Source organism: Malania oleifera, chromosome 8 (genome assembly GCF_029873635.1).
Source record: "Malania oleifera isolate guangnan ecotype guangnan chromosome 8, ASM2987363v1, whole genome shotgun sequence".
NCBI classification, from domain to species: domain Eukaryota; kingdom Viridiplantae; phylum Streptophyta; class Magnoliopsida; order Santalales; family Ximeniaceae; genus Malania; species Malania oleifera.
This window is the reverse complement of record NC_080424.1, coordinates 15,364,112-15,376,195: the sequence shown is the minus strand read 5'-3', so window position 1 is coordinate 15,376,195 and position 12,084 is coordinate 15,364,112. Positions and strand designations below refer to the sequence as shown.

The 12,084-nt window shown below is 35.3% G+C and overlaps 1 protein-coding gene across 1 annotated transcript; it reads left to right on the top strand.

Annotated features, from left to right (window-relative positions):
- The first annotated feature begins 500 nt into the window (after window positions 1-500).
- LOC131161721 (uncharacterized) lies at window positions 501-11,795 on the top strand. Its single transcript, XM_058117682.1, has 7 exons — window positions 501-833; window positions 1,352-3,801; window positions 6,456-6,515; window positions 7,017-7,145; window positions 9,045-9,095; window positions 10,143-10,283; window positions 10,418-11,795. Exons 1-7 carry the CDS (start codon window positions 650-652, stop codon window positions 11,519-11,521), a joined length of 4,119 nt encoding a protein of 1,372 aa, XP_057973665.1. The 5' UTR covers window positions 501-649; the 3' UTR covers window positions 11,522-11,795.
- Window positions 11,796-12,084: the final 289 nt, after the last annotated feature.

The window sequence follows — 12,084 nt, the reverse complement described above, 5'->3', positions numbered from 1 at the left end:
GTGATAATTTAACATATTTGTTTACCAACACTTTGTTTACTATAAAATTCAAGAAATTAGTTCATCTCATTGGAATGAGACATCTTAAAAATCTTAACAGAAGGAGTTAATATATTAGTGACATCCATAGGGGAGTGTTATAAAATATATGTATATCATCACGTCTTCCACCCTTTAGATTTTCACCCCAATAAATACTTACCTATCCATATTGCCCTATAAAAGAGCACCCTCCCCTTTTCATTTGGGTGACACATACATTTGATATTTTCATGTAAGTAGATATACAATGAGGATAAGAGAAGATGAGAGATAAAGTGAAGCGAGATATTCTGTATAAGGGATAAAGAGAGAAGTAATATTTTGTATATTCTGTATAAAGTCGGTTCCAAATCATTTTATAATTTCATTTGAGATAATAAATTTTTTTATTTCATTACACGTAAAATTTCTGTCCCTATCTTTATTTATTTTCTATTTATTACCGAACATTTTCCCCAAGCCACAGCGGTCGAAAAGGCTTTTAGCGGTCCCTGGACGAACCGGAATTCTAAAAAGCGGCGGACTGGCAGAGGCGCCGCCATGGCCCCGATTTGCGCAAGGTAGGGTTTATGACAAATACTGTCGATTTCAATTTTCAAGGGTCTTCATGGCAATAGAGGAGGCGGGCTTTGAAACCCCAAAGCCATTGGGTGCTGCAACTCCTTTCCCTCCTCGCCGTAGATTTCTCAAGAGCGAGACTTTCCGTACTCTGGTTCAAATCTTTTCCATTTGCCACAATGAACCACAACGTTTTCACGCCAATGGAATTGCTCCAGACCAGACGGAACAAGGTAATATACAATGAGTCCTTGTTCGTTTACTGAATTTCCAGAGCTATAGTTTCTCGCTGTTGGTTTTGTCAAAATTCCTCTCTTTATCTGCTTGGGTACTGATAAATTGAACTGAAAGATAAGAAATATAAAATTTAATCGTGAATTTTTTTTTTCACTTCCTAACTTCAGGGGAAATCGTGCCATTATTTGCTAAGAATGTTAATAAACTTCTCTTGCTTTGGAATTAGTACAGATTCTTTATCTTAAACCTAGAAGTACTTCTCAGAAAACTGCTAACATGATTTTTGGTTTCATCATAAGTGCTCCCAATGTTACCTCCCATGAGATTCTCCATTTTGCTATTTTTATTTACCTCTATCGTCTTTTTGTGTAACTGAACCGAGGGTCATTGGTTTGAAACAATAAGATGATGTCATTGAATATCTTTGTCCTGCCATGGCAGAGTCCTGGGAGCTGTATATAGTCTCTACTGGTCGTTATTGTAATCTTACTGTTGTTGTTTCTTTATCATGAAGGCGATGGGAGTGAGGAATCAGCGAAAGAAATTGGAGCTGAAGTGTGTGATAAATTGGTTGGTCTTGATAGTACCAAGTCCGAGAATTCATTGGTGCAGGACACAGTAGTTGATGGGAATATTAGTCAAGCATTCTTGGCACGTGAAGATGAGCCTAAACATATACTGAACGTAAAGGGAAATGAGGAACTGGCTCATGGCGATTGCACTATTCCCTCTATCTCATCACCAGACAATGGCCAGATTGTTGATGATGTTCCATCAATTATTAATCATAATGATCATGCTGAGTTCCAACAACATGCGAATGCAGAACAACTATGTGTAGATAATGAACAACAAAGTTGCGATGTTTCTGAGGTTTTCGAGTCATCTGTAGATAAAGATATTATCACTAGAGTTTATGAACTAGGTGAGACTGACCAAGGCAAAAATTCTTCCTTCAGGGAGAACAGAACAGAGGAAGCAGTGCATGACGTGCAGCAGACAGTTGTGGAAATTGAGAAATCAGTATGTACTGGTGCCACAATAGGTTCGGCTCATTGTCTGACTACAGATGGAGAGATTGAAGTGGGAGAACTTTCTCAGGCTTATGGCCTATTGATTGATATGTTTAATGGTGATGACGTTCCATCAATGATTAATCATAATAGTCATGCTGATTTCCAACAACATACGAATGCAGAACAGCTACATGTAGATAATGAACACAAAAGTTGCAAGGTTTCTGAGATTTTTGAGTCATCTGTAGATGAAGATATTATCAATAGAGTTTCTAAACAAGGTGAGGCTGACCAAGCCAAAAGTTCTTCCTTCAGGTGGAACACAAAAGAGGAAGCAAAGCATGACGTGCAGCAGACAATTATGGAGATTGAGAAATCAGTTTTTACTGATGCCACAATATGTTCTAGTCATTATCCGACTACAGATGGAGAGATTAGAGAGAGAGAACTTTCTCAGGATTATGGCCTTTTGATTGATATGATTAATGGTGATGATGTTCCATCAATGATTAATCATAATAACCATGCTGATTTCCAACAACATGCGAATGCGAGACAGCTACATGTAGATAATGATCACGAAAGTTGCAATGTTTCTTCTGAGGTTTTTGAGTCATCTGTAGATAAAGATATTATCACCAGAGTTTCTAAACTAGATGAGACTAACCAAGGCAAAAGTTATCCCTTCAGGTGGAACACAACAGAGGAAGCAGAACATGGCATGCAGGGAACAGTTATGGAAATGGAGAAATCGGTTTGTACTGGTGCTGCAATAGGTTCTGGTCATTGTCCAACTACAGATGGAGAGATTGAAGAGAGAGAACTTTCTCAGGATTATGGTCTACCGATTGATATGTTCAATGGTGATGATATTCCATCAATGGCCAATCATAATGATCATGCTGATTTCCAACAACATGCGGATGCAGGAAAACTGTGTGTGGATAATGAACACCAAAATTGCAAGGTTTCTGAAGTTTTTGGGTCATCTGTAGACAAAGATATTATCACTAGAGCTTCTAAACTAGGTGAGACTGACCAAGGCAAAAGTTCTCCAGTTAGGTGGAACACAACAGAGGAAGCAGAGCATGACATGCAGCAAACAGTTATGGAAATTGAGAAATCAGTTTGTACTGGTGCGACAATAGGTTCTGGTCGTTGCCCAACTGTAGATGGAGAGATTGAAGAGGGAGAACTTTCTCAGGATTATTGCCCATTGATTGATGTGTTTCCTGGTGATGCAGTAGCATTAGGGGAGAAGGTTGAGGATGAGCTAATTTCTGATGATGTAATAATTGAAGGAGATTGTGCCGGTATTGAACGAAATGGAGCTAATGAGATACATAATGAATCCACCCCCTATTTTGATACCAACCAGGACAAAAGTTCTTCCTTGAGCAACACAACAGATGAAGCAGACAATGACACACGAAAGAAAGTTATGGAAGTAGAGACATCAGGTGCCACAAAAGGTTATGGTCATTATCTTACTGCAGATGGAGATATTGAAGAGGGTGAGCTTTCTGAGAGTCTTGGCCTATCAATTGAATTTTTTCTTGAAGATACTGTTGCATTAGGGGAGATATCTGGGGAGGAACAAATTTCTAAAAACATAATGAATAATGAAGACTGTTCTGGTAGCAATTTAAAAGGAGCTAAGGTAGTAGACAATGAATCTGCTTCCCATTTTAGCACCATAAAGAGTGGTATTACCGAGGAACTCAAACAAAGCAATAGAAGCAAGATGGAGTATGAACATCACTCAGCTGTTCATGAAGAAACTCCGATGGCTAAAAGGGAAGGAAAGGCTGGAAGATATAGAAAGCAAGACAGTGCTGTTGAGAGGGACTTTGACTGTCTATCAGCTAGGCCAGGTAATCTAGTGCTGCATGGCGAGATGTCAAGAGATTATACAACTGACAATCATGGAATTGCATCTACTAAAAAGGTATGGCTTTGCTTTGCTATTTTCTTAAACATGAATTTTGCAAGTTCGATTTTCATATTGTTCTGGGCAAGGTCAAGTTTATGTATTGTCCTTGCAGTAATATTTTTGAATCAATACCATTACATTCTCTTAGCCTCCGTTTGGGTCAAAATTTTGTTTGAGGAAAGGAAAGAAAACGAAAAATAAGAAGGAAATCAATTGTTCGTTATATTTTTTCTATATGTTAAATACTATTAAAAATGAACTTTTTTTAATTAAAATTAAATAATGTGTAAAATGAAATCAAAATTTTATTCATTGATTTTCTATATTTATTATTTGCTTTGTCACTGTCCTTGATAACGAAACATGAACAAGTTAATTCCTTTATATTTTCCTTTCTTTTCCCTATTGTTTTTGGTGCCTGAATTTTGGTTGCAGTGAAAAAACATGCAGCATGATTACCAATTTGTCTGTGGATTAAGTTATTGTGTAATAATTTTTAATGAAAAATAAAAATAGAATTGCCATATGAACTTAAAATAAAATTTTCCTGGAGCTTCTACAACTTAAAAAAGTAATAAAATTATTACAAAAAAAACTTTTCCTCCATTCATTTGACATTTTCTTTGTTTTTATAATTGTGTTAGCCATATAATTAACCTTAGCACTTCCAAACTTCAATTGAGATGTTATCCGGTCCTATAGCTTTTCCATTTTTTATCTTCTTTCGTGCAAACTTAACTTCCTTAACTTTAATCTTATGAATAAATATCATATTTTTAGTCTTTTCCTCATTTGTCAATTCTAAGGTTAAACCTTCTATTTGATTTTCATTAAATAGCTTACTAAAGTAACTTTGCCATCTTTCTTTTATGTCTTCTTTAACCAAGACAAAATATCATCATTACTTTGTTATACATTTTACATCACCTAAGTCTTTACTCTTTCTTTCTCTACAAGTTTAAATATATCTCTTTCCCCTTCTTTTGTATCTAATCTAACATATAAATTATTAAATGATCTATGTTTAGCTTCACTAAGGACCTTTTTTGCATCTCTTCTTACCTCTTTATACTTTTCAAAGTTATCCATGTTTCTACATTTTTGCCATGTTTTGTACCCGTCTTTTTGTCTTTATAGCTTTTGGTACATCTTGTTCCCACCACCAACTTTCTTTTCTATTTGAGAATCTTCTTCTTGATTTACCTAAAATCTCTTTTACTATCTTTTTATTAAAGCTAGCTATCCTACTCCAAAGAGTATTTGTATCTATAGCATCCTTTATAGTCCAATGACCATCTTTGATCATTTTTTCTTTAAATTTAATTGTATTTTCGCTTAGGTTCCACCACTAGTTCTCTTACATTGGTTTATTTTATCCATTCTCTTCCATTTTTTAATGCATATATCTAACACTAAAACTTTATATTGTGTGGTTAAGCTTTCACCTAAAATAACTTTACAATCCTTACTTGATAAACGATCTTTCCTCCTAGTTAAGAGAAAAATATATTTGACTTTTATTTTGTTCACTTTTAATGGTTATTAAGTGTTCTTCTCTCTTCTTAAAACAAGTTTTCATCGTAATAAAATCATAAGACATAGCAAAGTCTAAGATCATCTCCCACATGCTCATCTTTGTCTCCATATCCATATCCTCTATGCATCCTCTCATAACCTTTATTATCACTTCCAACATGTCCATTCAGATCTGTTCCTATGAATATTTTATCAGTCCCTAATATGTCTTGTATAATGCTATCTATATCTTTTTAGAATTATCTCCTAAGATTATCTGTTAAGCCTACTTGAGGAGCATAGCACTAATGATGCTTATTATCTCTTGGCCTAAGACATCTTAATTTTTATAATTCTATCCCCTAGTCTATTTACATCTACAACACTATCTTTTAAATTTTTGTCCACAATAATTCCCACCCCATTCTCATGTTTTTCTTTTCCAGCGTACCAAAGTTTAAATCCTAATTTATCAGTTTCTCTAGCTTTCTCCCCCACCCACTTAGTTTCTTGAAAGCAAATTATATTTTTTTTTTTTTGTAATCATAGTATCTACAATTTTCATGCTTTTACTCATAAGTGTCCCTATATTCCAAGTTGTTAATCTAATTTTAATCTCCTGAACTAACTTCTTTACCCATCCACGCCCAGAATGATACGGGAATCCTCACATATTTGACACCGTACTTGAGCATCGACACGGCGTGTCGCTTCAGGGCAATGACCTAGCCCACTCTCGCCCACTTTTTGCTATTCTGAATGGTATAAGTGCAACACGTTGCTCGTAGGGGATGCCCTAGTGAATATTCAGTAAGGATTCATATCTTAGCAATCTGACAAATTTTACGCTAGCTCTTAGTTACCTAACGCTACCCTCCTCCTTTACCGAGCTTGGGACTGGTTGTGTGTGAAAATATTTGGAAATTAAGTGCATCTAAGGTGGAGTTACTACCCCACTAAAAAGAAGAATAAAAAAAAGTGAAACTTGACTCACCTTTCATGAAAATTTGAGCAGTCAGACAACTATTGGACTAGATACATCTATAGAATAATTGATATTAATATTTTTGCTCCATACTGCCCTTTTATTTTCTATAGTCTTTTTGTAAGTTCATATGAAGTTAATGCTGTTTAATATTTCTCATCTGTGGCAGGACGCTGGTAGCAATAAGAGAAAGCGGGGCACTTCTCAGAAAAGCAAAGAAAAGAAAAAGGTATTCATGCACCTCTTCTGTTTCCTTTACTGTTTGAATGGATTCTTTTTGTATGTGTAGCCCATTGATTGGATACATTTGCAAAGAGAATCAATTTGATACTCTATGTGACTGATGTAGGAAATGTCTGCCATAAAATAATTGTTATTAAACCCTGTCTAAAATAAATAAATAGGAGGCCTTACAAAACTTGGGGAAAAAGAAATGAGAAAGTAGCTTTAGAAACCTTAATAAACTTAAATTCTATTTTTTAAAACTATAAATACTGATAGAAATATCAAAATATAAAAGATATGATCCCAATAAAAATATTCTAAATAAAAAAGTACGAAAATAAAATTGCTTCCTCATGTTGACTGCATCAACATCTCTATGGCAATTATTAAAAAAATAATCTGCATGTTTGTCATGTTATTATATGGACTATTTATATTTGCAACATAGTTCCATCTAATTCTTGGGAGCTCAGCTGATTTATTTGCTACAACCTTTTATCTTCAGCGGGCAAAAAGAATGAAAAGGGCAGAAAAGAACAAACAGCTTGGAGTTAGAAGACTGAAGCTGCCTATGATTTTGAAACCAAAGACTGAAACATACTGCCATCATTATCTCAAGGGAAGATGCCACAAGGTTGTACTATGTTCTACTTAATATCCTGGTTAACTATTTGCCAGTCACTCCTCAAAAGTGCATTCATGTGGTCATATAAGTTCCTATTTGTTGCCTTTTTGTTTGCAGTTACCATTATTATTGATCATAGTGGTTTTGCCCCGTCAAAATTTTTTATCTTTTTTCATGTAATTCTCCCCATCAATTTGGTAAGATCATTTTTTATTTGGAACTCCCACTAAGATGTCACTGTTAAGAACCCCTGCTTAGATGTTGCCATTTTAAAAAAGGCACTTGATTAATTTTATGTATTCCCCTATATTATTTTCCCCTAGATCGAGAATTTAAAAAAAAGGGCCAGGGTCAGAATTCCTCATTGTTTGCATTTTCTTGAGCTAAATTCCTGAGGGAATTAGATACATTGGAAGATAGTTTTAACAATAAAAGCTTGGATGCATCCAAGGTCAGTTTCTTTTGTGTTTAAAGCCATCTTCATTCTTTTTATTACAAAGCACTGTTCATTTTGTAGTGGCCAATAATAATTCAAGATAAGAATTTAAGTTGGAACTAAATTGAGGAGTCTCTATCTTTTTCTGAAATAAAACCTGTGTGTTAGAGCTCCATATCATCCAATAACTGTAGACTCGTTGCTAACTGCCATATTCTCCAATAACAAATAAATTCTCAGCCAAATGCACTTGGCCTCAGAGTTCGGGCTCTAGTACTTATTTTATTGAATTGGCATGTGATCTTGAACTCATAGCATTCATGTTCCTCTGTATTATGTTGAGTTCGAGTTGTCAGGAAATTGGTTATTTACAAAGAAATTTATTTTGGTATGCTTAAACAGTTCCTAAGCTAGTTAATTGCCACAAAATTTGTAAAGGGGGGCCATTTTTCCTACTTGCAGGTTTCTGATTTTTATTTTTATTTTTTCAAAAAAAATATAATTTTCTTGTTTAATAATTACTTGGGACATGATAGAAGTTGTCACGTGTGTCTTCCCCATTTATTCTGTAGTTTTTCTCACAGCACAGTCAGTCTCAAAATTTTAACAGAAAAAAATCAGGGCAGAACATAGATGATTTTTTTTTGGGTGTGTTAATGCCCTTTATTCTGTGCATGACACATTCTGAATGGCACACATAAATTGACTCTATTAGCATATAGACTTGGACGGTTATAAAATTGCATTCAGAATAGTGGTTAAACAAAGTGAAAATGTAATATAATTATTTCTGTTTTTTTAATAAAAAAAAATTGAATCTTTTACTATGCCCCCCTCCCCCAACCCCACCTTGCATGCGCTTCTAAGAAATAAATAAATAAGTTTAGCACAGTGGAGAGTATCCCTTACTAAATTTAAAATCTTGTTGGGGTTGCTTAGGTGTGATAAAATACTTGCACTTTTCCTCTGTGCTTCAGACATGTAGGTTTGAAGTGGCAAATGTCTTTGTTTACCTTGACTATCCATTAGACTTCTAAAAAGCAGAATTATTTTCTAGGAGCCACCAGAGAGGGAGAAGGTGATTCTTAGGCTGTTTGATTTTTGCGAAATTTATACGGATATTACTGCTTGATATGGTGTGCCTTAATTTCTTTGGTTTGTTACCTGGTTATTTAAAAGCTAATGCTGCATTTTGTTTTCAGGTAAAAATATGTATTTTGCTGTTCTTTTTCCTTTATTTTTATTATTTGTTTTGTGTGTAGAAATTTGTAGTATAGCTTTCCCTGTTTTGTATGTCATTCTGTCATTTTGTGTGGATGAGACTCCTTGGCATGTAATGAGCCCTTTGGTAGCTTGAATTTTGGAAACAGAAGAGTGGCTTAGTTGAGTTGCTGAAAGATGTTTTGCTTGGTATTGATTTATTTGATTTGATTTGATTTTAGTAATTCATCAATTTTTTTTGTCTCTTGCAGGGTGATGAGTGCAAGTTTTCACATGATACAGTTCCCTTAACAAAGTCCTCGGTATGATCGATTGGCTTATTATTTTATGATCTTCTATGAATTCCAGCAGCTTCATCTTATTCTCAGTTTTAAGTTTTTCATGAGTCTATTTGTGTAGTCTATTTGGCTATGACAATATGGATGAAATTGCAAATCTAGTGTAAAATAATGCATAATTATGCCATACTATGGTAAGACATATATGTAGGAAACGAGTTTTGTTTGAAAAGGGCCATTTAGGCTTGCCATCTGTGGAAGAACAATTGCAGTTTTTAATTTCTGTTTTGGCTTAGCATGAACATAGGGGGTCTGAAATGTGGAATTTTAGTATTGGAACTGACAGAGGTTAGTGAGAACAGCATCTGTGCCCTTCTGGTTAACATTTGCTCCAAGGGTAAAGTATGGATGCATTCCATATATTTTGTAGGAGAAACTTGCATAAGCAACCTGTTTGGAGCTACGGTAGCTTCTTGCCCAAATATTATTTATGCATTTCTTATTCTATAATATATATCAAAGCAATTACTCTGAAGTCCATGGTGACTTCAGACAATGATAGGGGAATTTTTGATCTTAGATCATTCATATTGATTAGGTTAGTGAGATCAGCTTCTATGCCCTTCTGGTTAACATTTGCTCCAAGGGTAAAGTATGGCTGTATGCCATATATTTTGTAAGAGAAACTTGTATAAGTAACATGTTTGCAGCTACAGTAGATTCATGCTCAAATAGTTTTTATGCATTTATTATTCTATAATTTATATCAAAGTAATTACTCTAAAGTCCATTGTGACTCCAGACAATGATAGGGAAATTTTAGATCCTAGATTCATATGGATGAGGGACCCCTTCAAGCCTTATAACTAGGTGAAATTATATAACTGCCAAACATATTATTAATATCTTTAGATTCTGTTATCTGGTCCAATAGTACGTACTACCCATACCACTAGCACCTGTCAATGAATTACAGACTCGTATTGGAAGTAGTGAGGCTTATTATACATTATTCTGCTCCCATGGTTCAATCTCAAGGTTCTTTCTTCCATGTTCTCTTTGGTGCTGCAGCCATGCTGTCATTTTGCACGTCAGGCATGCATGAAAGGGGATGTTTGCCCTTTTGATCACCAGCTCTCCAAATATCCATGTAACAATTATGTCTCGAATGGTTTTTGCAACAGAGGTGATAAGTGTCTGTTTTCACACAAGGCAAGTATTGACCTCTCTACAGCCCCTATTAATGTGGAGCTATTTATGTTTTGTAATTTTTTACTTCCTCTTTAGTCAGGCCTAATTGTAGATTGAGTGTGTTCAGTTGATTCAGTTGATTATTTTCATTTCAGATACCATTCCAGGAAGGTTTCCCAACTGCTTCAAATTTCTCCAAATCCGATGTGAAGTCATCCCCATTGGGTAATTCAAATTCTAAAAAGCAGCTGAATGCTAATGGTTCCTCATATCAGAATGTCAATGCTTACTCCAGTGGAATTTTCCCCCAGAAGAACGGGGAACAGAATGTGGCAGAAAGGGTCCTAAAATTGCCTGGGCAGACGCCTGAAGGAAAAAAATCTCTCACATTTGGGAAACCACCATCAGGTTATTCCTGTAAGATGAAAGAAGCTGGTGCATCTCCGAAGAGGGATGATGGTCTCACAGTTGGCAATCAGACAAACAAAAGTGCATCAGAAATATTTCTTGACTTGATTCCAAAGGGAGCTTCTCCTGCTGTGGCACCAAAGGGAATCAACTTTCTATCGTTTGGAAAAGCTTCACTGATGAATTCTTGTAAGATGCAACCGAGCAAGCCTCCACAAAAAGGCAAAGGTATTGAACCATCACCAGCAGATGATTCTAGTAAATGTAAAAAAGGTGACTTGTCTGTAAGGAGGGGAGATAGTGCCGAAGTTGGCTATCAGGCCAACCGAGGTGAGTTGGACTTGGTTCAGAGCTTGAAAGGTAGTACAAATAGAGCTACCAGTTTAGCAATACCGCCGGGAATAAGCTTTCCTTCATTTGGCAAAGCTCCATTGGATGATTCCAGTTGCAAGAAACAAGCTAGCTTGCCTTCCATAATGGATGGTAAAATTGGAACTTCCATTCAAAACACACTAAATGCATCTGATGAACCTCACATCCCAAGCGAAATGCCATTGAGGCTGGCAGCTTCTCCACTGATATCTGGAAACTCTTCAGGTCTGTCGGCAGATTGGCATAATAAAAGCAAATCAAGCTTATCTCAAAAGGCCCTCTTGACGACATTGGCATTTGCAGCAAAGTATGAATCTGAAGTTAAGATGGATCAGTCCATTCATGCCCCGGCTGTCAGTACTGAGGTCAACAAGGAATCTGGAGACAGTAGCATCAGTGGAAGTTCTCAAAATGGATCAATGAAGGCTTCAAAAATATTGGATTTCTTATATGGCATCAGAAGCAAAACCAAGAAGTAGCACCTCGGCGTCTTGCTGCATGTCTGCCAACTGCAAAACGATATATCAGTTCCATTATTTATTTCCAGCAGCAATGAGCCGGGTGGGTTTGCTCCTGTATCTTGTCCATCTATTTTATACACGTGGAAAGGAAATTCTAACAATTGTGTCTACTTTTTGTTTATTAAAATCTCTTTATCTATTGTATATGCAGGCCATCAAACATACATGATGCATGTGTAAGATGTTTTTATTTGATTTATCAACAAAAGTAATTAATTCTTTATTTTTAAAATTTAATCTATTTTTTAAATAATTTTATTAAATTCTTTTTCTACATTTGTGAGCACTACTTTAAGATGTTAAAAAGTAAAGACAAAAAAAGGAGTTATAAGCTATTACAAATTAATTGTTTGTTACATATAACTAGTTATTGATTTATAAGATACTTAGAATTTTTTTTATATTGTCATTAATTTTCTATTCTATTTCACTAATATTTTGTTAAGAGCATTTAGGAAAACAAAAAGAAGACACTGAAGTGGAAAATCTCTTCCAGATACACACATGATGCATTTGTTGTA

Coding starts and splice junctions, on each gene's coding strand:
- LOC131161721 (XM_058117682.1), top strand. CDS start 650: ATGGCAATAGAGGAGGCGGGCTTTGAAACCCCAAAGCCATTGGGTGCT. Junction 6,516..7,016: donor AAAGCAAAGAAAAGAAAAAG/GTATTCATGCAC, acceptor TTTTATCTTCAG/CGGGCAAAAAGAATGAAAAG. Junction 7,146..9,044: donor TCAAGGGAAGATGCCACAAG/GTTGTACTATGT, acceptor TGTCTCTTGCAG/GGTGATGAGTGCAAGTTTTC.